At 41.3% G+C, this 25411-nt stretch overlaps 1 protein-coding gene across 2 annotated transcripts in view; it reads right to left on the bottom strand.

Annotated features, from left to right (window-relative positions):
• The window catches only part of STK32A (serine/threonine kinase 32A), a 110611-nt gene that overhangs the window by 17988 nt on the left and 67212 nt on the right, over nt 1–25411 (bottom strand). For both annotated transcript variants that reach the window (XM_069954894.1, XM_069954903.1), the window contains one exon: nt 2003–2092. In XM_069954894.1, coding sequence (XP_069810995.1) covers nt 2003–2092 — 90 coding nt within the window. The remainder of the gene's footprint in view (nt 1–2002; nt 2093–25411) is intronic.

The following is a 25411-nucleotide window of genomic DNA, read 5'->3' as shown; positions in this document are numbered from 1 at the left end:
CCTGGAAACCCCCCCCCCCCCCCCCCCCCCCCCCCCCCCCCCGCACTTCACATGGTGACCAGGAGCCCCTGGCAAACCCCCCGCACTTCACATGGTGACCGGGCGCCTGCGGCAAACCCGCCCCAACCCCCCGGCACTTCACATGGTACTTCCAGGTACCTGCGGCAACCCCCCGCACTTCGTCTGGTGACCAGGGGCCCGCAGCTCCCCCACCGCGCTTCACCTGGTGAACGTTCACTATGGGCATGTATGAAGTTATAACAGTACATAGATCCGCCTTGGTGAACTACAAATCACAGCAAACAGCTGTCCTGGCATGATGGAGACCCTAGTACTAAACCTATGACTATAAAGCCTTTATAGTTTTCCACCTCCACACTAGCAGATGGCCCCAGTATTAAACTTCATGTAACTGGAGGCATGATGGGAGTTGTAGTTTTACAACAACTGGAGACCCATAGGTCGGGGAAAACTACTGTGGACAACGGATGCCACAGTATGGCGGCATGCTACTCCTGTCAGATGGGCCCATAACAATCTATAGTTTATATATATCTATATCAACTATATCTATCTATCTATCTATCTATCTATCTATCTATCTATCTTGTATTAGGGATCCATAACATGAACCCTTAGTATAGCTTAGTATATACTTGTTAGAATAGGGATATGCAGGTCCTGCCATTGGTTTCCAGGATTGTTCCACCAAATTTGGGAGTGTTGGCATGTACAGAATAGCCCTGTCTATTATATGTATATACTGCATATGTCCACAAGTATATGTTAAAGGGGTATTCCCCTCACTGCTACCCCTCAGCTCTGCTACAACATAATCAGCTCTCCTACAACATAATCAGCTCATCAGGGAGAAGCAATGCATGATGGGAAATGTAGTTTCCCTGCCAGCACATTTAGAAAAACTTGTAACTCAGAAATGGCAGCAGCTAGAAAGACGGGAGATGGCTCAAATTACTCAGGGGGACTTGGTTAGTGTGACCAGCTAGGTTTAGGGGCATTTTATTTTTTTAGCTCTTGGGGGGAATACCCCTTTAACTTTTGCTAATTATATTATCAACTATGCATGCTTACCAGGAGACAATTCTTTTTGTTATGAGGTCCATATAATATCACTGTGTGGTCACAGTGGTTCTGATGCTATGTGACAGGAGAACTGGCCATACAATGCAAGCACCCCCAGGATTCTCTTTTACTTAATGTAGACGCGCATCTGCACAAAATGCGCAGTGAAGACTTGTCCCACTCGCTTAGGAATGGCTTAAATTAATACCAAGCCATGTCTGTGAGTGTGCAAAGGACTGGGACTTCCTGTGTTTGGTCTATGAAACCTGCTGCTTTAAAGATGCTCAGACCCAGTCATCTAGCTCTATAATTTAGCCTTTGTGTCTCTCTGTTTCCAATTTGCTGACAGTATGTAGTATACAGCCATGTCCTGTTGGATGTAGTATAGTGTACTGCATTATTGTTATTTTTTTTTTCCTGCTATCATTGTAATGTAATGGAGCCTCTGGTGAACATAAAGTAAAAATATGTGTACACTCCTATTTGCCGCAGATTTGTTGTTCTTGACGTAACTAATTAATATTAGTAGACTGTATTATTCCATCTCCATACAAGTATCGGCACTGCACAGCTGGAGAGCTCTTTATCACTCTAATGTTGATGTTGGTACACTATTTGTAGATGCTAGCATTATTTAATAAGAGCTGGCAGAGAAAGCAGACTACACAAATCTTTGAAGGCACAGGTTGGCTTCAGTTCAGCTGATTTGTGAGTCCGCTTTGGCTCAGCAATGTAGATGCTACCACAACAGAAGTACCAGTTCAGCTTAATAGCATTTTGGAAATGGGAGAATAATTAAAAGGCCTTCAGCATCAATAACAAGACTGACACCGCTATGTATACATATTCAGAGGACAAAGGTACAAATAAAATCACGGCTTTCAAACTTAAAGGGATAAAAACATAGCAGACAACTTACCCATGTAAGGTTTTGTACCAGCAACTGTTGTGATCTTTGTACATTGATTTACCAGGGTGGCAATATTGAAATCGGTGATGTGTGCATGCCCTGTACAAATACAGGAAGAGTAAGCATTTATTTCTATTTACTATATACATGAACTAATATACCTGCAGATGAAAGAACTATTCCCAAATGTGGCACTACCTGTTTTGGCTAATCCGGTAGTGGACAATGGTGGACTGGGTTACTGCTGTGTTCACATCTGCCCAGTGGTTTACTTTAAAAATATTGTCAGATCCCTCATATAGCGTCTGAGGAACAACTGAGTAGACATAAAGGTAGCATGAGTAGCCATTTTGGGCTACTGTAGCTGGGCTTTCATTCACTTCAATGAGCAACCCAGCTTGGCCACTACATAATGTACAGGGCCATGTGCTTCCTGCTGTTTTACTATATACACCCGCAGGACAGATGAGAACACTGGGAATCCTGACTACAGCCTTAAAGAAACATTCCACCTTCTTTTTTATTTGTCCTCCGGCAGCAGGCTGGTGCCTATACTTACCGAAGACAATCAGTGTCCTGCGGCACAGCTTTATTCCACCATGTGGCACCGTTCAAATCCTGCGCGCTGTGATGTTACATATCTTATGACCCTCTTCTTTCTACAGGGCTATTGAAGGCCAGAAGGGTCTCCAATGCATATTCTATGAGAGCACTCTCTTGTAGACCCTGACTTCTGGCCTTCTTTGCTTCGGGACAGTCGGTGAAGAGGTCATGTTGGAGCCCACAGGATCTGAATGGTACCACAGGACTGGAATGAATCCATGCGACACCAATCTTCATTGGTAAGTATATTCACCAGCCTGCTGCCAGAGGACAAATAAAAAAGGTGAAATGCTTCTTTAAAGAGACACTGTCATTAATAACTTTTGACAGATCACCAGGTATGTCAAAATACTGATCGAAGAGAGTTTCACTGCTGAGACCCATTGTGATCAGGAGACACAGCCAAGGAAAGAACACGGCAGCAGGGCAATCCACTCCCTGGCCAACTGTTTATTCCAAAAATGTAGCCTAATAGACTTGCATTGTCGGAATTAGATGTTATAGAGATATGGACAAAAAGTGGATCGCGCTGCTACTGTGCTCTTTCCGGCTATATGTCCTGATCACAGCAGGATCAATACCTTTTGACATGGCCTCATGTTACAAAATGTTCAACGCAGAATGAGCGCACATTGAACATACTATGCCACAGACACTGCCAATATAAAGTAGATTTTTTTTCTTTCTGACCCAAAAAGCTTTTGAAGCTACTGTATTTCAAGCTTGAAACTGCTTTTAATTTCCTCTTATGAAACGACATTATGCATTTGACAGCCATGTTTAGAGTAATTTTCTTTCTTTGAGTTAATCACTAAAAGCTGCATTATTATTTTCTAGGCAAGATGTTGAAGTAATAAAATAATGTTGAATATAATAGCAGCTTGTTAACACTGCTTCTAATGGCCTCTTTCTCTATCGTCTGTGCTAGATCAGACTAAACCTCACTGCTTAGTCCCAAGTCAATGGTAGCTTTAAATAGAACAGTGCAATGATAGAAAGCCTATGAATCCATGCGATTTAAGGTAATGTTAGGCAAATAATGGGCACCACCAAATCAGAGAAAAGGGTGCATAGATGCCTAAAAGCAATATGAGGCTGGGTTCACACTACATTTTTGTAAACCGTTCTTTTTCATCAGTTTTAGCAAAAAAAAAAATGAAAAAAAAAAGGGATTGGAAAACTGATGCATTTGTCTGCATCCATTTTGATCCGTTTTTCCATTGGCTTCCATTACAATTAAAAATGGTTTAAAACGCATCCGTTTTTTTTTAACCTTCACAAAAAAAGGTTTGCTACGTTTTTGTGTATGGGTTTGCCGCGGATGGGTTTTGATCCATTTTTGCTAGAAAAAAAAAACGGATTGCAAAAACATAGTGTGAACCCAGCCTTAGTAAGAGAAAAATATAAATACAAACAATTATCCTATATGAACAAAAGAGTAAAACATTCATTAATATTAATCAAACAAATAACCGGGGGAAAGTCCCTAGTACATGATATGCAAAAAAAAAAAAAAGCAAAATTTGATAATCTTGAGTTCCCAATAAAAAAAAATATTAACTTAAATGAAATAACAAAGCAAAGCAATGTGATTCAATGCTGGAAGATCATCTCACAGCTCTCTATATACAAAGCCTGCTATCAGGGCACACTAAGGGTATGCACAAAAAATTGCCCCCGTAAATCACAGTGCCACAGTTCTTGCATGTTGAGCATGCTAGGGTCATAAAGCTCCCATTGATTTCAATTTAAGCTTCAGACCAGGATTACATGAAAAAACTGTGACATCACTTCTCCCTTGTGCAGTGGTTTAACGGACGTTCAATGCACACAGTGTATGAAATGACGGACGTTGTCTGCGCATACGACAAAATAACGATCAAGACAATTATTTTTGAACGTCACAGACATTATATACAAAGGTAAATGTGCAACATGCAGAAGCCACTATGGCTACTGCAAACGTCGCCCGTGCAAACACAGGTGACAGAATCACTTTAAAATCAATGGGAGATTGGCATGATTTCTGTTTTAAAAGTCACACCGTCTTTACTTTTGGGAACATACCATACAGGTTGACCTAGCAACTACCAGAATATGCTACTACATTATGCAATAAAAAGAAAGCCTTTAAAACAGTTATCCCTTAATTTGATTTAAATATTTAAAAAAAATTTATAGGAAAAAAAAAAAAGTCTGCAAAAAGAATTTAAAAACAAACATTATTTAGTTTAAAATACAGTTACTTTGGCTTACTGAAATAACCTGAAAAATTAATTTAACGGGTTGTTTAGTGGAAAACATGAACAGTGTAAAGAATTAAAAAGCAATGGCAAAAATTTGCTTTGGTTCTCAATCTCTTGCTTGGTTTTCAAACACTTTTCAGGCACCCAGTTTTGAAGTACTCGGTATCTGAACGTTTTGGCGAGCATGGATGGTGGATTGTACCTGGTGAGTTTAGCACTGGTGAGGCTTCACATACAGTACTGTATAAGACTGCTAGAGTGCATGTACAGTAGTAGTAGAGTCAGTGCACCACCATCTCCCATAATTTACAGCTGTGAGGTGGGGGAGCACTATACAGTTTACAGTTGGCTACTACTTTACTATAATTGCAGGTTTTGTTTAATGTTTCTTGTATATAATGTACTGTACAGTCAGGGCTGTATTAACAGCCACTGCTGCCCTAGGCACTAAACCTAAAGACGCCCAATCTACACGCACCTATTGGTTATACCAGACCTGACCAATACCACCATACCCCCCACCCCCCTGGGAAAGACACCAGATTTACTGGCAAGTCTGAACGGGAGGAGGGAAACTAAAAAAATAACACAACAACATTTATTTTTTCTGTCCTCCTGCTCCCTGGTGCTGCCCCCCTGCAAGGTGCTGCCCTAGGCACCGGACCACAGGTGCCTAGTGGTAAATACGGCCCTGTGTACAGTATATAGTGCTGGTCTGTAATGTCCTGTACAGTATAGTGCTGTTCTGTACTGTACAGTATATAGTGCTGTTCTGTAATGTCCTGTACAGTATATAGTGCTGTTCTGTCCTGTACTGTACAGTATAGTGCTGCTCTGTAATGTTCTGTACAGTATATAGTGCTGTTCTGTAATGTCCTGTACAGTATATAGTGCTGTTCTGTAATGTACTGTACAGTATAGTGCTGCTCTGTAATGTACTGTACATTATAGTGCTGTTCTGTAATGTACTGTACAGTATAGTGCTGCTCTGTAATGTCCTGTACAGTATAGTGCTGCTCTGTAATGTACTGTACAGTATATAGTGCTGCTCTGTAATGTACTGTACATTATAGTGCTGTTCTGTAATGTACTGTACAGTATAGTGCTGCTCTGTAATGTCCTGTACAGTATATAGTGCTGCTCTGTAATGTCCTGTACAGTATAGTGCTGTTCTGTAATGTTCTGTACAGTATAGTGCTGCTCTGTAATGTCCTGTACAGTATAGTGCTGCTCTGTAATGTACTGTACATTATAGTGCTGTTCTGTAATGTACTGTACAGTATAGTGCTGCTCTGTAATGTCCTGTACAGTATAGTGCTGTTCTGTAATGTACTGTACAGTATATAGTGCTGCTCTGTAATGTCCTGTACAGTATAGTGCTGTTCTGTAATGTTCTGTACAGTATAGTGCTGCTCAGTAATGTCCTGTACAGTATACAGTGCTGTTCTGTAATGTCCTGTACAGTATAGTGCTGTTCTGTAATGTCCTGTACAGTATATAGTGCTGTTCTGTAATGCCCTGTACAGTATAGTGCTGTTCTGTAATGTACTGTACAGTATATAGTGCTGTTCTGTAATGTCCCTTACAGTATAGTGCTGTTCTGTAATGTCCTGTACAGTATAGTGCTGCTCTATAATGTACAGTATAGTGCTGTCCTGTAATGTCCTGTACTGTATAGTGCTGTTCTGTAATGTACTGTACAGTATAGTGCTGTTCTGTAATATATTGTACAGTATAGTGCTGTTCTGTAATGTCCTGTACAGTATATAGTGCTGTTCTGTCCTGTACTGTACAGTATATAGTGCTGCTCTGTAATGTACTGTACAGTATAGTGCTGCTCTGTAATGTACTGTACAGTATAGTGCTGTCCTGTAATGTCCTGTACTGTATAGTGCTGCTCTGTAATGTCCTGTACAGAATAGTGCTGCTCTGTAATGTCCTGTACAGTATATAGTGCTGCTCTGTAATGTCCTGTACAGTATAGTGCTGTTCTGTAATGTACTGTACAGTATAGTACTGTTCTGTAATGTACTGTACAGTATAGTGCTGTTCTGTAATATATTGTACAGTATAGTGCTGTTCTGTAATGTCCTGTAGAGTATATAGTGCTGCTCTGTAATGTCCTGTACAGTATATAGTACTGCTCTCTAATGTACTGTACAGTATAGTGCTGCTCTGTAATATATTGTACAGTATAGTGCTGTTCTGTAATGTCCTGTACAGTATATAGTGCTGTTCTGTCCTGTACTGTACAGTATAGTGCTGCTCTGTAATGTCCTGTACAGTATAGTGCTGTTCTGTAATGTCCTGTACAGTATAGTGGTGTTCTGTAATGTACTGTACAGTATAGAGCTGTTCTGTAATGTTGCGTACAGTATAGTGCTGTTCTGTAATGTACTGTACAGTATAGTGCTGCTCTGTAATGTCCTGTACAGTATAGTGCTGCTCTGTAATGTACTGTACAGTATATAGTGCTGTTCTGTAATGTCCTGTACAGTATAGTGCTGCTCTGTAATGTCCTGTACAGTATATAGTGCTGTTCTGTAATGTCCTGTACAGTATAGTGCTGCTCTGTAATGTCCTGTACAGTATAGTGCTGTTCTGTAATGTCCTGTACAGTATATAGTGCTGTTCTGTAATGTACTGTACAGTATATAGTGCTGTTCTGTAATGTCCTGTACAGTATATAGTGCTGCTCTGTAATGTACTGTATAGTATAGTGCTGTTCTGTAAGGTACTGTACAGTATAGTGCTGCTCTGTAATGTCCTGTACAGTATAGTGCTGCTCTGTAATGTACTGTACAGTATAGTGCTGTTCTGTAATATACTGTACAGTATAGTGCTGTTCTGTAATGTCCTGTACAGTATATAGTGCTGCTCTGTAATGTCCTGTACAGTATATAGTACTGCTCTCTAATGTACTGTACAGTATAGTGCTGCTCTGTAATATATTGTACAGTATAGTGCTGTTCTGTAATGTCCTGTACAGTATATAGTGCTGTTCTGTCCTGTACTGTAGAGGAAAGTGCTGCTCTGTAATGTCCTGTACAGTATAGTGCTGTTCTGTAATGTCCTGTATAGTATAGTGCTGTTCTGTAATGTACTGTACAGTATATAGTGCTGTTCTGTAATATATTGTACAGTATAGTGCTGCTCTGTAATGTCCTGTACAGTATAGTGTTGTTCTGTAATGTCCTGTACAGTATATAGTGCTGTTCTGTCCTGTACTGTACAGTATAGTGCTGCTCTGTAATGTCCTGTACAGTATAGTGCTGTTCTGTAATGTACTGTACAGTATATAGTGCTGTTCTGTAATGTCCTGTACAGTATATAGTGCTGTTCTGTAATGTCCTGTACAGTATATAGTGCTGTTCTGTAATGTCCTGTATAGTATAGTGCTGTTCTGTAATGTCCTGTACAGTATATAGTGCTGTTCTGTAATGTCCTGTACAGTATATAGTGCTGCTCTGTAATGTACTGTATAGTATAGTGCTGTTCTGTAAGGTACTGTACAGTATATAGTGCTGGTCTGTAATGTCCTGTACAGTAGAGTGCTGTTCTGTAATGTCCTGTACAGTATAGTGCTGCTCTGTAATGTACTGTACAGTATAGTGCTGCTCTGTAATGTCCTGTACAGTATAGTGCTGTTCTGCAATGTACTGTACAGTATAGTGCTGCTCTATAATGTCCTGTACAGTATATAGTGCTGCTCTGTAATGTACTGTACAGTATATAGTGCTGTTCTGTAATGTCCTGTACAGTATATAGTGCTGTTCTGTCCTGTACTGTACAGTATAGTGCTGCTCTGTAATGTACTGTACAGTATATAGTGCTGTTCTGTAATGTCCTGTACAGTATATAGTGCTGTTCTGTAATGTACTGTACAGTATAGTGCTGCTCTGTAATGTACTGTACAGTATATAGCGCTGTTCTGTACTGTACAGTATAGTGCTGTCCTGTAATGTCCTGTACTGTATAGTGCTGTTCTGTAATGTACTGTACAGTATAGTGCTGTTCTGTAATATATTGTACAGTATAGTGCTGTTCTGTAATGTACTGTACAGTATAGTGCTGTTCTGTAATGTCCTGTACAGTATAGTGGTGTTCTGTAATGTACTGTACAGTATAGAGCTGTTCTGTAATGTTGTGTACAGTATAGTGCTGTTCTGTAATGTACTGTACAGTATAGTGCTGCTCTGTAATGTCCTGTACAGTATAGTGCTGCTCTGTAATGTACTGTACAGTATATAGTGCTGCTCTGTAATGTCCTGTACAGTATAGTGCTGCTCTATAATGTACTGTACAGTATATAGTGCTGCTCTGTAATGTCCTTTACAGTATAGTGCTGCTCTGTAATGTCCTGTACAGTATAGTGCTGTTCTGTAATGTCCTGTACAGTATATAGTGCTGTTCTGTAATGTACTGTACAGTATATAGTGCTGTTCTGTAATGTCCTGTACAGTATATAGTGCTGCTCTGTAATGTACTGTATAGTATAGTGCTGTTCTGTAAGGTACTGTACAGTATAGTGCTGCTCTGTAATGTCCTGTACAGTATAGTGCTGCTCTGTAATGTACTGTACAGTATATAGTGCTGCTCTGTAATGTACTGTACAGTATAGAGCTGTTCTGTAATGTCCTGCACAGTATAGTGCTGCTCTGTAATGTCCTGTACAGTATATAGTGCTGTTCTGTAATGTACTGTACAGTATAGTGCTGTTCTGTAATGTCCTGTACAGTATAGTGCTGTTCTGTAATATACTGTACAGTATAGAGCTGTTCTGTAATGTCCTGTACAGTATATAGTGCTGTTCTGTAATGTCCTGTACAGTATATAGTGCTGCTCTGTAATGTCCTGTACAGTATAGTGCTGTTCTGTAATGTCCTGTACAGTATATAGTGCTGTTCTGTAATGTCCTGTACAGTATAGTGCTGCTCTGTAATGTCCTGTACAGTATATAGTGCTGTTCTGTAATGTACTGTACAGTATAGTGCTGTTCTGTAATGTCCTGTACAGTATAGTGCTGCTCTGTAATGTACTGTACAGCATAGTGCTGTTCTGTAATGTCCTGTACAGTATATAGTGCTGCTCTGTAATGTACTGTACAGTATAGTGCTGCTCTGTAATGTACTGTACTCTATATAGTGCTGTTCTGTAATGTCCTGTACAGTATATAGTGCTGCTCTGTAATGTCCTGTACAGTATAGTGCTGCTCTGTAATGTACTGTACAGTATATAGTGCTGTTCTGTAATGTACTGTACTGTATAGTGCTGCTCTGTAATGTACTGTACAGTATAGTGCTGCTCTGTAATGTCCTGTACAGTATATAGTGGTGTTCTGTAATGTACTGTACAGTATATAGTGCTGCTCTGTAATGTCCTGTACAGTATAGTGCTGCTCTGTAATGTCCTGTACAGTATATAGTGCTGCTCTGTAATGTACTGTACAGTATAGTGCTGCTCTGTAATGTCCTGTACAGTATAGTGCTGCTCTGTAATGTACTGTACAGTATAGTGCTGTTCTGTAATGTCCTGTACAGTATAGTGCTGCTCTGTAATGTACTGTACAGTATATAGTGCTGTTCTGTAATGTACTGTACAGTATAGTGCTGTTCTGTAATATATTGTATAGTATAGTGCTGTTCTGTAAGGTACTGTACAGTATATAGTGCTGCTCTGTAATGTCCTGTACAGTATATAGTGTTGGTGTAATGTCCTGTTCAGTATATAGCGCTGTTCTGTAATGTCCTGTACAGTATAGTGCTGTTCTGTAATGTCCTGTACAGTATAGTGCTGTTCTGTAATGTCCTGTTCAGTATATAGCGCTGTTCTGTAATGTCCTGTACAGTATAGTGCTGCTCTGTAATGTACTGTACAGTATAGAGCTGTTCTGTAATGTCCTGCACAGTATAGTGCTGTTCTGTAATGTTGTGTACAGTATATAGTGCTGTTCTGTAATGTACTGTACAGTATAGAGCTGTTCAGTAATGTCCTGTACTGTATAGTGCTGTTCTGTAATGTTGTGTACAGTATATAGTGCTGTTCTGTAATGTCCTGTACAGTATAGTGCTGTTCTGTAATATCCTGTACAGAATAGTGCTGTTCTGTAATGTACTGTACAGTATATAGTGCTGTTCTGTAATGTACTGTACAGTATATAGTGCTGTTCTGTAATGTACTGTACAGTATAGAGCTGTTCTGTAATGTACTGTACAGTATAGAGCTGTTCTGTACTGTAGTGATTATACTGGGCACTTTTTTATGTAATATTTGGGTACTGCAGGCAGGGGCGGATTAACTTTACCATAGGGCCCGGGCTGTTCACCAGGCCTGGGCCCCCCACCCCACTGTAACTATGGCAGCACTAGCGTGGTGTTCATAGTACAGGACAGATAATGTCATGATGTCCTGATTTGTGCAAAATTGACATAAAAAAAAAACAGTGTAGCCAGGAGACAGTACACCACTGAAAGTATAAGTCTTTTTGGGTGGTCATGGGCCCCCCCAGGAGCTCAGGGCCCCAGGCTGCCGCCCGAAACGCCGCTATTATAATCCACTACTGACTGCAGGTAATTATTGGTTGGTGCTGGAACCAATTTAACACATTTACATTATTTCCTATGGGAAGACACTGCTCGGTTCTCAAACTGCCTTCCTGAACCAATTAAGTTTGAGAACCGAGGAACTGCTATATATATATATATATATATATATATATATATATATATATATATATATATATATATATATATATAGACAGATAGATAGATAGACCAACAGACATACAGTATAAGACAGAATAACAAACACATGGAAAGTGCAAGTTAACCGATACAAACATAACTAGGAGGCATGTTCTCCCACATTATGACACGCTATATCCTTTAGATTGTGATTAAATTGTGTAAATTCCTCATAGCAGATATTGGTAGACATTATTTTCTTTTGCCAATTAGAGTCAGTTATTCTAATCTTTTTCTATTATCTGACTTTTTGTACTTTGCTATAGGGGCTACCATCCTGCCTGGGCTTTTCTTAACAGCATTTAGTGACATGCTTTACAGCAAGACTCATGGACATAGTTGACAACTGATAGAGTCTGACCCTTTGAGATGAATGTGAAACATCATTGAGTGTACTCTGTGACCTTTAAAAGGTCATTCCACAGGGAGCTGCTATGGTCTTATACTAATGCTATCTATCTACTGGTGTTACATTTCGCTGCAATCCTGTAAAGATTACTTTACAGCAGCCTCTTCTAATCAAAACAGACACAAGAGGAAGTCTCAGCTTAGTTTTTGCCCTAGTGGTAAGAATGAAAACTGCAAGACTTCAGGATTATTTTATAATATTGATAGAAAAATGGAAAATTAGAAAAAAAATGGCACAAAAAAAAATGTGTAACATAAAACATTATTAAAACAGTAAGTCATTCTCTTATGACATATTCCCTTTAATAGAATTTTATGGGCAGGTTACTTTTTCTATATATGCCAAGGTAGGGAATTAATAAAACAACCCATACTTACCCTCCTGGCTCCAGCACTGCCACCATTATTGTACAGCCCCAATCCCCTCTGTGCAGCATATATATATATATATATATATATATATATATATATATATATATATATATATATTTAAAACAGACCACATTTGCCAACAGAAAGATATTTCTGTATTTTATTGAATTTCACTCAAGAAACCCAGAAACTTTAGTTTGAAACGGGTGTATAAAGCACCATTCTAATAAACATCTCCCTTTATGTTTTCCTAGTCAGTCATATTCCTCCCCTACATGTGCTAGTATTGACAGTGACGTCTGTGGTGCCCTCTGCAACCCTGCTGTATTTTGTTTCCTTATCTTGAAAACATTTCTTGGATTGTGCTATGAAGAATGGAATATAAAGCCATTGTTATACTATACAAGCAAATGCATGATTTCCTCTTCCCTACTGGGCTACATTCATACCAGGCACTGTGCTCTCTCTTCCGTCACAGTACATACAGTGAATAAAATAGAAATACTAGCAAACATCTACAGCTGTAAATTATCTTTATATACAACCCACTTCTGCTGGACACATGTGCAGTATCCCAGAACCCAAGTACCACTGCTGGTTCTGTGTATGTGTAGATCAGCACATAAGGATACATGTATTTGGGTATTCTGTGGATGGAGCCTTGCATAGCTGCATTTTTGCCACTAGATGTCTTCCTGTATTTCCTATCCTCTGTAAAAGCACAGCTGAATGTACCAATGTAAAGGGTTAATGGTGTATTTGCTAAAGCATGTTTTTCTACTGTTTTCCACCAGCTAAACATTGGCTTGCTTTTCAAGCCCCCCCCCCCCCCCCCCCCATATTCAGCCATAGGCTGTATCCCAGTTTTCTAGGCGTTCCTTACACTGTATCCACCTGCTGCACTGAGCCGGCATACAGCGGGAGTCAGGTGCCGAGATTTCTGTTTCGTATGAACCAGAAATCCGTCAGGTTCGGTTACCTTCAGTAAACTGTTCTATTTTTGCCAACACACTAGACTCTGGCTTCTTCCTTGCGCACCTGCACCTACACACACCTGTACACTGAGGTTACCCTTTTCTGACTGTTTTGTTGCTGTGCCAACTGTCCAGGGTTGGTTCAATACCACCGTGACAAGTGCCCAAGGACCCTAGACCCACTTAGCTACCATACCAACCATACCTGCTGGGGGAAACACCACCAACTCCCCGCACAACCTGGCGTGGCTGAGGGCACCACACTTGGGTGCAACTACTGTTCATGGGGAAAAGAAGAATCCATTCCAAGTTAAGGGGTTATTCTCTACTCTGTTTCAATATTATTATTACATTTTTTTTGCAAAAAATTACAAAATGCACAATAACAATATATGAATAAAATTTGACTGCAAAACTGCATTTAGGTGCAGTCCATCAATTGTATTAGAATGCAGACTTTGATTCTTGAAGGGTTATTCCACTCAAACTTTTGCTATGTTGCTGCCCATATTAAAGGACAACTCCCACAAAAAAATTTTTTTGCTCATTTAACACACATTACAAAGTTATATAACTTTGTAATGTGGTTAAATACCCGGCCTGGCCCCCTTCCCCCACTTTCGGACCCCCGACCCCCCACCCCGGAAGTTAAGGAATGTATACATTACCTATTACGATCGTCACGGTCCTCTTCTCCGGGGCGGCATCTGGTGACGGCGACGTCAGAGCCGAGGGGCGGTCCGGGTCTTCTTCCTCCTCGGCGTCTTCATGCAAAGTGAATGGGGATGAAAAGGCTGCTGGTGCACATGCGCACCAGCAGCCTTTTCATTGGCTGGAGAGCATCACATGGCTTCCAGCTTGCTCAGCCCTGATTGGCTGAGCTTGCTGGAAGCCATGTGATGCGCTCCAGCCAATGAAAAGGCTGCCGGTGCGCAAGCGCACTGGCAGCCTTTTCCATCCCCTGGACCCGGAAGTCGGAGACATCGCTGGATGGCGGACGGCGGCGACGGAGAGGCGGACGGCGGGCAAATCGAGTGGCGATCGTCACCGGAGAGATGGTGAGTATGGTGTCTGTGTGTGTCTGTGTTTTTTTTTTTTTTGGGGGTCCCGCGGGAGTTGTCCTTTAAGACTTACAATTCCTTTCACACTTGTTATCATCTATTCAGTCTACTTCTTCCAGTTCTCAGCTGCTGCTTTCTGTTGAAAACACAAAAATCTGTGTGAGCTGCTCTCTCTGTGTCCTCCTCCTCCCCCTCCCTTCTGAGACAGCTGATGCAAACAAGTCCCTGGCTGGCTTTACCTGCAACATTGTAGCTTCTTTGTAATGCTGGGATGGTGAATCGCAGTAAGTTCATTAGCAACTTGACCTCAGAATAACCCTAATTGTATTTCTCATGCACAATCCGCCATCCGCCCAAAGAATTAACAAAGTATTTCCCAATATCCTCCTAATATTTGTTTGCATAGGGGCAGAACCACAAGATGTGCTGCAGAGAGCCCAAGGTGCCACACTCCCTTTAGCACCCTGCAGAAATAAAAAGGTTTATCTTATGCAATCTGACAGGCATAAAGTAGCACAGTTATCTTGTTCTGAGTATGGTTTCAGCATGAGAAACACAGATTAATGCTCTAAACGTCCATTTAAAGGCTACTCCCTAGTCTTTTGGCGTAGGAGAAATATTTAAATCTTTAGCACATCGTGCGTAAGGTTCATACAGATAGAACTCTTGTTGATTTCCCAATAAATTGCAAAGATATTTTAAACCCTTAGGTTGAACTTGAAATAGTTTCAAAAATTCCAGATTACACATTGCGGTGGTGGTTGGAAGAATTTGTAAAATTCACTTTTTGGAAGGTTACATTCCTTTTGCAAGTCTAGAAAGGTATGCAGAACTTTTGGACAGTTAATTCAGATCAGTTAAGCCAAGGCTAATCAACAGAGACAGAGTCATATTTGGGATGGACATTGGAAAATGGCTATAGGAGTTTTGGGAAGCACGTGTCATAAAGGAATGTGGAGGCCACACACACACACACACACACACACACACACACACACACACACACACTACTACTACTACTACTACTGCATTCTACTATGTAATAAACAAAGATTTGCAACTGAAATATTTAAAGGGAACCTGTCACCACGGACGTAAGCACAGAGCCCGCCCAAACCCTGGTGCAGCCCCCGGATACTTACCCTTTTTGGCAAGTCCCACTTCTGGAGCCGGTCCCAGGATAAATATATCAGCACCCGAAGCCGTGCGCGCGCTGTATTACCTGAGATGAGTCTGATGCCCATAGAGAATAAATGGAGCCGTCATTCTCTTTGGGCATCGAACCCATCTCTGCTGCGTGCGCGCACGGCTTTAGGCGCTGATATCTTCCTCCTGGGACCGGCTCCAGGGACTGCACCAGGGGGTCGTGCGGGCTCTGTGCTCGCATCCGTGGTGACAGGTGACAGGTTCCCTTTAATTGAGATCTAGGATGTAGTCTTCTTTAGTGTTCCCTTTATATTTTAAATATATATATATATATATATATATATATATATATATATATATATATATATATAAGGAGAAGAGCAGCACTTGGTCCTTAGAAAGAGGTGCAGGTCGTGCTCGACTTAGTTCAAAAGTCCCGGATCCGTAAAAACTTCTTAGTCTGCAGCACAACATAGAATAATGAGTAAAGAAAGTGATACAGTGGGGAAAAAAAGTGTTTAGTCAGTCACCAATAGTGCAAGTTCCAACACTTAAAAACATGAGAGAGGCCTGTAATTGACACCATATGTAGACCTCAACTATGGGAGACAAAATGAGAAAACAAATCCAGGAAATCACATTGTCTGATTTTGTAAGAATTTATTTGCAAATTATGGTGGAAAATAAGTATTTGGTCAGTAACAAAATTTCATCTCAATACTTTGTTATATATCCTTTGTTGGCAATGACAGAGGTCAAACGTTTTCTGTAAGTTTTCACAAGGTTGGCACACACTGTTGTTGGTATGTTGGCCCATTCCTCCATGCAGATCTCCTCTAGAGCAGTGATGTTTTGCGAAAGTTTCGCAACACGGACTTTCAACTCCCTCCAAAGGTTTTCTATAGGGTTGAGATCTGAAGACTGGCTAGGCCACTCCAGGACCTTGAAATGCTTCTTACGAAGCCACTCCTTCATTGCCCTGGCGGTGTGGTTTGGATCATTGTCATGTTGAAAGACCCAGCCACGTTTCATCTTTAATGCTCTTGCTGAAGGAAGACGGTTTGCACTCAAAATCTCAGGATACATAGCCCCATTCATTCTTTCATGTACCTGGATCTGTCGTCCAGGACCCTTTGCAGAGAAACAGCCCCAAAGCATGATGTTTCCACCCCCATGCTTTACAGTAGGTATGGTGTTTGATGGATGCAACTCAGTATTCTTTTTCCTCCAAACACGACAAGTTGTGTTTCTACCAAACAGTTCCACTTTGGTTTAATCAGATCATAGGACATTTTCCCAATACTCTTCTGGATCATCCAAATGCTCTATATCAAACTTCAGACAGGCCCGGATATGTACTGGCTTAAGCAGTGGGACACGTCTGGCACTGCAGGAGTCCCTTGCGGCGTAGTGTGTTACTGATGGTAGGCTTTGTTACATTGGTCCCAGCTCTCTTCAGTTCATTCACTAGGTCCCCCCGCGTGGTTCTGGGATTTTTGCTTACCTTTCTTGTGATCATTTTGACCCCACGGGGTGAGATTTTGCGTGGAGCCCCAGATCGAGGGAGATTATCAGTGGTCTTGTATGTCTTCCATTTTCTAATTATTGCTCCCACAGTTAATTTCTTCACTCCAAGCTGGTTGCCTATAGCAGATTCAGTCTTCCCAGCCTGGTGCAGGGCTACAATTTTGTTTCTGGTGTCCTTTGACAGCTCTTTGGTCTTCACCATAGTGGAGTTTGGAGTCTGACTGTTTGAGGGTGTGCACAGGTGTCTTTGTATACTAATAACAAGTTCAAACAGGTGCCATTACTACAGGTAATGAGTGGAGGAAAGAGAAGACTCTTAAAGAAGAAGTTACAGGTCTGTGAGAGCCAGAAATCTTGATTGTTTGTAGGTGACCAAATACTTATTTTCCACCATAATTTGCAAATAAATTCTTACAAAATCAGAAAATGTTATTTTCGGAATTTGTTTTCTCATTTTGTCTCTCATAGTTGAGGTCTACCTATGATGTAAATTACAGACGCCTCTCATCTTTTTAAGTGGGAGAACTTGCACTATTGGTGACTGACTAAATACTTTTTTCCCCACTGTATATGAACAGATAAAAGAATTACACAAAGCGATAATTTACCCAATTGATCATTTATCGATTTTGAAGCAACAATTTGATCTTTATAGTGATCAGCTTTTAGATGAAGAAATAAAATGTTTGAAAAAAAAAATGCTTAGGCCAATCTCACGCATTAGGATGCATCTGTGAAAGACTGTTTAGCGCTCTGCGAATTTTTCTGCGAATGACCAACGACGATTTGAGATCACGAACGATTTCTCGCTCGTCGCTTAATTGTTTACTGTGTTTACACAAGCCGATTATCGCTCAAATGCGATTGTTATCGTGAAAATTCAAAGATAATCGCTCAGTGTAAATGTACCATAAGGAATTATAGTACTGTATATCAAAAATATGGAATCAGGGAACAAAAAAATTGTCAGCACAGTGTCCAAAGCATTTAAATAAACAGATGCACATTCTGAGCTCTGAAAACCAGAGAAGATCCGGTCTGTGCATCTGACGGTAAATTAAAGGTTAATATTTGCTTAGATTCTTCTTTTTGTTTAAGGTGTTTATACTTCAATGTGAACTCTAAGACAGACATTCCCACTAGAGTCCTGTGTATTTACCTGCATGAATATTTTATACCAGCACGGGGACTGGGGGATGGATGCAAGAACAATTTCCAGTGCAGCGGGTGCTGGAATAAAGCAGTTGTCACAAATCATACATCAGGCAGTCAAGAAGAAGATCTGACAGTATTGATGTTTCATTTGTTCCATCTTAGTGTACGTTTATACCCAGGAGATGAGTGTCCTAATATCACATTCATACAACGTACATAAAGTGTGCTCAATGTCACTAATGTTAATTGTTATAATGAAGTAAATGTAGTATTACCTATGATGCCACACATAGATACTTACACATATGGATAAAATAGTTTGCACCCTTCCGTTATAAAAAGAAAAAAACAAAAAGGGCACATTTTAATTTACTGCAGGTCAACTAATGAAAATTAGACAGTACTTTTAAATTGTGGTTAAACAGAAAAATGTGAAACACTAACCAATGAAACTGGTCTGGACAAAAATGTTACCTCTAGAAACATTTGAAAATAAATTTGACCATAGGGACGTTTTACTCTACAGTGAGTCTTGTAATTGGCACCACAGGTGTCTTTATGCTTATAATCAGTTACTCTGCCTATTTACAGGGTAACAGGTCACTGTGCTGTTTGGTATCCTGAGTACCACAATGAACACAGACCAAAGAAAGCTAAAGAGGAGATTAGAAAGAATACATCAGTGTCTTTGGTATTACCAAGGTGGACTTTATGAAGAATGAACAAGGAGGAAACCATTGCTAAAAGCAAATCATACAAAAGAGAGACTGGAATTTGCTATAATGCATATTGACAAACCACAAAGCTCCTGGAAGAATGTCTGACAGACAGATGAGACAAATCTGGAGCTTTTTGATAAGTCACATTGGCTCTATGTTCACAGACACTAAAACAAAGCATAGAAAGAAAAGAGCGGTGGATATACCGCGAGACATGACAGAGGCTCAGTTATGTGTTAGGGCTGGCACAGGGTACAATCAAACCTCTAGACTATTAAGGGATTGTAGAGATATATATGCAGTCCAGTGTCAGAAAACTTGGCCTTAGCCGCAGGTCATGGGTCATCCAACAGGATAATGACCCAAAAGACACAGCTAAAAACACCCAAGAATGTGTAAGCGCAATATTACACCGTATTACGATTCCGCTGATTATAGCTTTCACTTATAGTGTAAGTGAAAGGAGCAGCTCCTCTCACTTACTGATCAGAACCCCAGCAGTTAAACTGCTGGGGTCCCAATTGCAGCGTCGGACCGCCGGAGGTCTCTTACCTTCCTCCGTGCGGTCTGATCAGCGATCTGCTCATTGAATCTGCCACAGGCAGGCTCAATGAGCAGAGGGCCTATTGCACTGATCACTGAAAATGTCCACTCCACACAAATATGGTATTGGGGTACAAACCCACTTGACGTATTTGCTGCGTGAATCAGTCTTAAAAATAAGCAGGCAAAACGCAGGTTGGCTTTATACAATCGTTCTGCGTTAAAATACGCAATTGCGTATTTTTGAAGCGTGAAGCTTGTTGTTAGCAAAGGATCAGTTGTTAACAACCTGTGCGAAAAACGCATGTAGCCTCACGCTTCAAAAATACGCAATTGCGTATTTTAACGCAGAACAATTGTATAAAGCCAACCTGCGTTTTGCCTGCTTATTTTTAAGACTGATTCACGCAGCAAATACGTCAAGTGGGTTTGTACCCTTAATAAAAACTAAAGATCATGGCGCAAAAAATTACGCCCCATACAGCCCCGTAAGTAAAAAACTACAACCATTATAGGATTCACAATTGGGCCATTTTATTAATAATTAATTGAAAAAAAAAAAGGATTTAATAAAAAAAAAAACAAAAAAAAATTAGAAAATCTGTGAAAACCTGCATATGGTTGCATTCGGACTGACCTACAGAATAATAGTATCATTAGTATCATGTCACTTTTGCCGTGTAGTGCATTTTGTAGGCACAGGAACCCGCCAAAAGTAATAATATTCTTTTTTTTTCCAATGTCACCAATTTATATTTTTATAAATAATATTTTGGGGGTTCTGTCATACATGTTATGGTAGAATGAAAGGTGCCATTACAAGGTGCACCTGTTCCTGAAAAAAACAAGCCCTTACATGGTCCTTTAGATAGAAAAATGAAAGTGCTAGAGCTCTTAGAAGGGGAGAAGGAGGAAAAAATTAAAACACAAAAAGGAAAATTGGCGCAGTCCACTGGGTCATTTTTGGGTTGGTCCTCAAAGGGTGAAAGGGTTGGCAATTTGTAGTAAAATTGTTTTGTATGTAGAATAAGAAAGTATATTTATGTTACCTGGCCCGCCCCCCCCCCCCCCAGTGTCCATCACAGAGCTTGTATATGCCTATGGACACAAAGGGCGGGGCATGGTCACATGCTCCTCCATGTCAGGAATCTTATGGACAGACTCACCACAGAGTAGGACAGCACAGCCTGGAGGAGGGGAGCCTGATTTTAGCTCTATGAGGTACGCAGGGAGCTGCTGTCAGTATATACAGTGAGTACACTTACTAATACTGTACACTGATCAAATATCAACTATACAGTGGCCAACCCCTTTAATGAAAAGGAACCAACTAATTTGTCTATGTGTCGAATCAGTGGTTATTCAAATTCTAGTGAATATCATTTACAATGTTTAGTCCCTAAATAAGACATCCATGAACAAAGAAGACAGGTTGACATTGCCTAAAGCAACTTTCCAGTGTCTTGACTTAACATTCACATAACACTTAACAACACTGTCAGAGACCAAAAACAGAAGAAAGAAAAAAAAGAAAAAAATCTATAAAAAAAACAAAACATACTCCCCTCTCTACCATTCTCTTTGGCTTTATTTCCTAAACTGTGTTCTTATCTATTACAGTACAACACAGTCTTAAAAGGGTTATGCTGGATAGAAAATATGTGGCTGGCCACAGGTTTATTCTGCATTGCTGCTCATTTCAATTGACAATGGCGGACAAGGAAATACAGGGGTTTGGAATTGAAGGTGAAAAAGACAAGATCCTGCTTTATGCAGATGACGTGCTTTTGTTTGTCAAAAACCCACAGATGAAAATTCCAAAAATAATAAGAATAGTGTCTGGGCAGTTTGCGGGTCTGAAAGTAAATTTAGAAAAATCAGCTATTCTCCCCATTGTCTTAGATGGTCGGGAGGAGAGACAGGGGGACCTAGGGTTTTCACAAGCCGAGGTGATAGAATATTTACTTATTAAGATAGCTGTGGATGCAAATAAGTACCTAGAACTTAATCTGAGACCACTAATTAAAAAAGTAGAGAGAAAGGTAGTGATTTGGTTAAAACTACCCTTGACAATGGCGGAAAGAGTTGCAGTAGTTAAGATGGTCCTACTCACACAGATCTTATATTACATTCAGGCACCACCTAAGTAGATTCCGGACGATTGGTTCAGAAGGATTAAGATGCTGATACATAGGTTACTTTGGGAAAGGAAATAGGTCAGAATAAAATACCGGGCACTGGTTAAGTGTTGGGGGGGGGGGGGGGTCTGTCCATGCCAGACTTCGGGCTCTATTTTATTGCATCAGGAGCCTAGGTACTGGCGAGATGGACCTTGTCATCTGCCTTAAACTATATTATGGTTCATGTTGGGGAAGGTAGAAGCATATTTGAAACACTTGAAACTGGGAGGTTTTTAAAGAGTGGAATAATACTGTTTACTGTCACACACCGTGATGCCAAAATTTGGAAGAGGATAAAAAAATTATATGAGATATGTGAGGAATATGGAACTTAAGGAATTTTACAGTGAAGAGATTGCTAGATTTTGGGAAGTTAGGGTAATCACCCGTTTTTGTCTATTATTTAAAAGTATTGTTATACACAAGTTGTACACGTGTTTAATGCAACTCAGGATGCAACTCCTCCCCACCCTCTTTGTCATTAGGAATGGTCCAGGCAGATTGCCTCCTATTCCTCACCTGTGTCAGCCCGGAACATGGGCTTGATCGTTAAGGACCTGTGCAGTGTTCAGCATGTAGAAAATATTCCAGTGGCATTCCTAATGATGAAGAGTGTGGGGAGTGGGGACGGAGGGGTGGTGCAAAGTTAGGGCACAGATACTCCCGTTTGGCACGGGCTTCAAATTTAAAAGTAATTTTTTAGGACAATAACTGCATCACCTGCCGAATGGACCACAGGACAGATCTTGGATTAAAAGCAGCTATCCAAAGGTACAAGTGGTTTGGGGGGGGGGGGGGCAGATTGTGGGTACAGAGTCGCTTTAATTATACAACTATCTAGGATACAGGGTGATAAGAACAAATGTAAGAAATGTGTTGAAGAAAGAGCAAACCTCGACCACTTAATTTGGGTGTGCCAATGAATAAATGAGAATCAGTGGTTATTCACGTTCTAGTAAATACCATGTACAATTTTTAGTCCCTAAATAAGACAACCATGAACAAAGAGGACAGGTTGTACATTGCCTAAAGCAACTTTCCAGTGTCTTGAATTAAAATTCACATAGCACTTAACAATATGGGCCCCATGAGGTACACTAAACACTGTCAGTGACTAAAAACTCTCTATATAAAAAAAACATACTCCCCTCTCCCCTACCATTGCCTTTGGCTTTGTTTCACCTAAACTGTGTTCTCATCTATTACAGTAAAGCACATTCTTAAAAGGATTATCCCCTTAACCCTTAGCCGCACCAGGGCGTTATTGTACGTCCTGGCAGGAGGTTACTTTCCGCACCAGGACGTACAATAACTTCCCGGCTCCCGGTGCTCACTGTTTACATAAACAGTGACTGGGAGCCGCGACTAAACTGTCAGCTGATAGCTGACAGTTTAGTGTCGGTGCCGCTGGACCCCCTGAAGGGGTCCAGCACAGGCGATCGCCGGCATCAGTGGATCGGTAACGATCCACTGATCCCGGTGAAGTCAGCAGTAAGCCCCCGGTCCCGTTCTCTGACGAGTTCCGGGATTCGGGGGAAGCATGTGCAGAGCACTGCTGGCTCTCTGCACCTCCCCCCTTGCTGCCAGGCTCCCCCCACTGCCACTGCTGGGCTTCCCCCGCCGCCGGGATCCGCCTTCTGCCGGGATCCAACCACTACTGCTGCCGGGCTCCCTCCGTCACGGGGATCGCCCTCCTGCTGGGCTACCCCGACTGCTGCTCGCCTTCTTGCCGGGCTCCCTCCGACATTGGGGATCACCCTCCTGCTGGGCTCCCCCCACGGCTGATCGCCCTCCTTCCGGGCTCCCCCCTCCACAGCGATCTCACTGCTGCCGGGCTACCCCCCCCCCCGATCCGGGCTCCCTCTACCGCTGCGACCCCCCCCCCCCCTCCCTACCATGGCTCCCTGGTGCTCCCCCCCGTTGCTGCCCCCACTGCCGCAGTCACTGCTGTGCCTGATACTCACCGGGCAGGTAACAGCAGGTCGCTCCTTCCTCCTCCTTGCAGCACTGCCCCCCCCTCCCCGGTCCCAGAACTCACTCTGAGCTTCGGGATCCGGGGATGGCCCCCTCCTGCTGCAGCATGTACCAGTGTCTGTCTTATGATGCTGGTACATGCTGCTATATACTGTGATTGACAGCTCTGTGATCAGAGCTGTCAATCACAGTATCTGATCGTTCCAGGGGGGCAGAGCATGGATGCAGGCTCTGATCCCTCACTTTGTGAAGAGATCAGAGCCTGCGTCCATATACTGTAAAAACACACACACAAATAAACATACAAATAAACACATAATAAAAAAAAATACCCCCTCCCCTGAGATCTCCCAGTAATAAGGGAGATCTTAGTTAGTGTCCGTCAGTTAGCGTCCGTTAGTAAGTGTCAGCGTCCGTGTCAGTGTCCCTTAGTGTCATTGTCAGCTAGTGTCCGTTAGTGTTATCGCCAGCGTCCGTGTCAGTGTCCGTTAGTGTCATTGTCAGCTAGCGTCCGTTAGGTCAGCGTCCGTTAGTAAGTTTCAGCATCCATGTCAGTGTCAGTTAGTGTCATTGTCAGCTAGCATCCGTTAGTGTCAGCGTCCGTTAGTCAGCGTCAGTGTCCGTCAGTACGTATCAGTCAGCGTCCGTTAGTAAGCTTCAGTCAGTGTCCGTCAGTCAGCATCCGTCAGTAAGCATCAATCAGCATCAGTCAGCATCCATAAGTGTCAGTAAGTGTCAGTTAGCATCCGTTAGTAAGAGTCAATCAGTGTCCGTTAGTAATAATCAGTCAGTGTCCGTAAGTAAGCATCAGTCAGCGTCCATTAGTAAGTGGGAGTAAGCGTCAGTCAGTGTCCGTTAGTAAGTGTCAGTAAACGTCCATACATTTACTGCTAGAGCTGGAGTGTACATACAGATAGAGGTGCTCCCTCTCTTCTGAGCCCTGTTGTGCGCCCGTACAATACTTTACGTTCAAAAATTGGGTATTTTTGTACTCAGGAGAAATTGCTTTACAAATATTGAAGGGCTTTCTCTCCTTCAAGCTTTTTGAAATTTGAAAATTTTGGGGTTTCACCAACGTGTAAGTGTGAAAACTTAGATTTTTAATTTTACAGCCCAATTGTACAGCCCAAAAAAAACTGTAATAAACCTGTAGGGTCCAAATGCTCATTGTTCCCCTTACTACATTCCTTTAGGGGTGTAGTTTTCAAAATGGGGTCACTTGTGGGGGGTTTCCACTGTCTCCGCACTAGGGGAGCTTTGTAACTGTAACATGGTCTCCTACACTCATTCCAGCCAAATGCAATCTCCAAAATTTAAAGGGTGCTCCTTCTCTTCTGAGCCGTGTTGTGCACCCACACAACACTTTACGTCCACAAATGGGGTATTTATAAAAACTGCAGATTCAGACAAATACATTTTTTTTATTGTGTTTTACTTTTTATAGCTGGTTTAGTATGAAAGAAATAGGATTGAATTGAAATTTCTGCAAAGCAAAAGGAATTTTTTCCTTTTCACCCTTACTTTGAAGTTATTCCTGTAAAATGCCTAAAGGGTTAAAAACTGTTTAAATGTCAATTCGAATACTTCAAAGGGTGAAGATTACAAAATGAGGTGAATTATGGGGGTTTCTAGTATACATCCCTCAGGAATATGCTCCTAAATTAAACTGGTCCCTAAAAAAATTCAGAGTTTAAATTTTCACAAAAATTTTGAAAATTGCTACTAAACAATTACGGCCTCTCATATCCTAAAAAAGATAAAGCATGT

This window comes from Dendropsophus ebraccatus, chromosome 1, assembly GCF_027789765.1.
Source record: "Dendropsophus ebraccatus isolate aDenEbr1 chromosome 1, aDenEbr1.pat, whole genome shotgun sequence".
In the NCBI taxonomy this organism is placed as follows: domain Eukaryota; kingdom Metazoa; phylum Chordata; class Amphibia; order Anura; family Hylidae; genus Dendropsophus; species Dendropsophus ebraccatus.
Note: the sequence above shows the minus strand (reverse complement) of the source record. Positions and strands in the feature narration are given on the sequence as shown.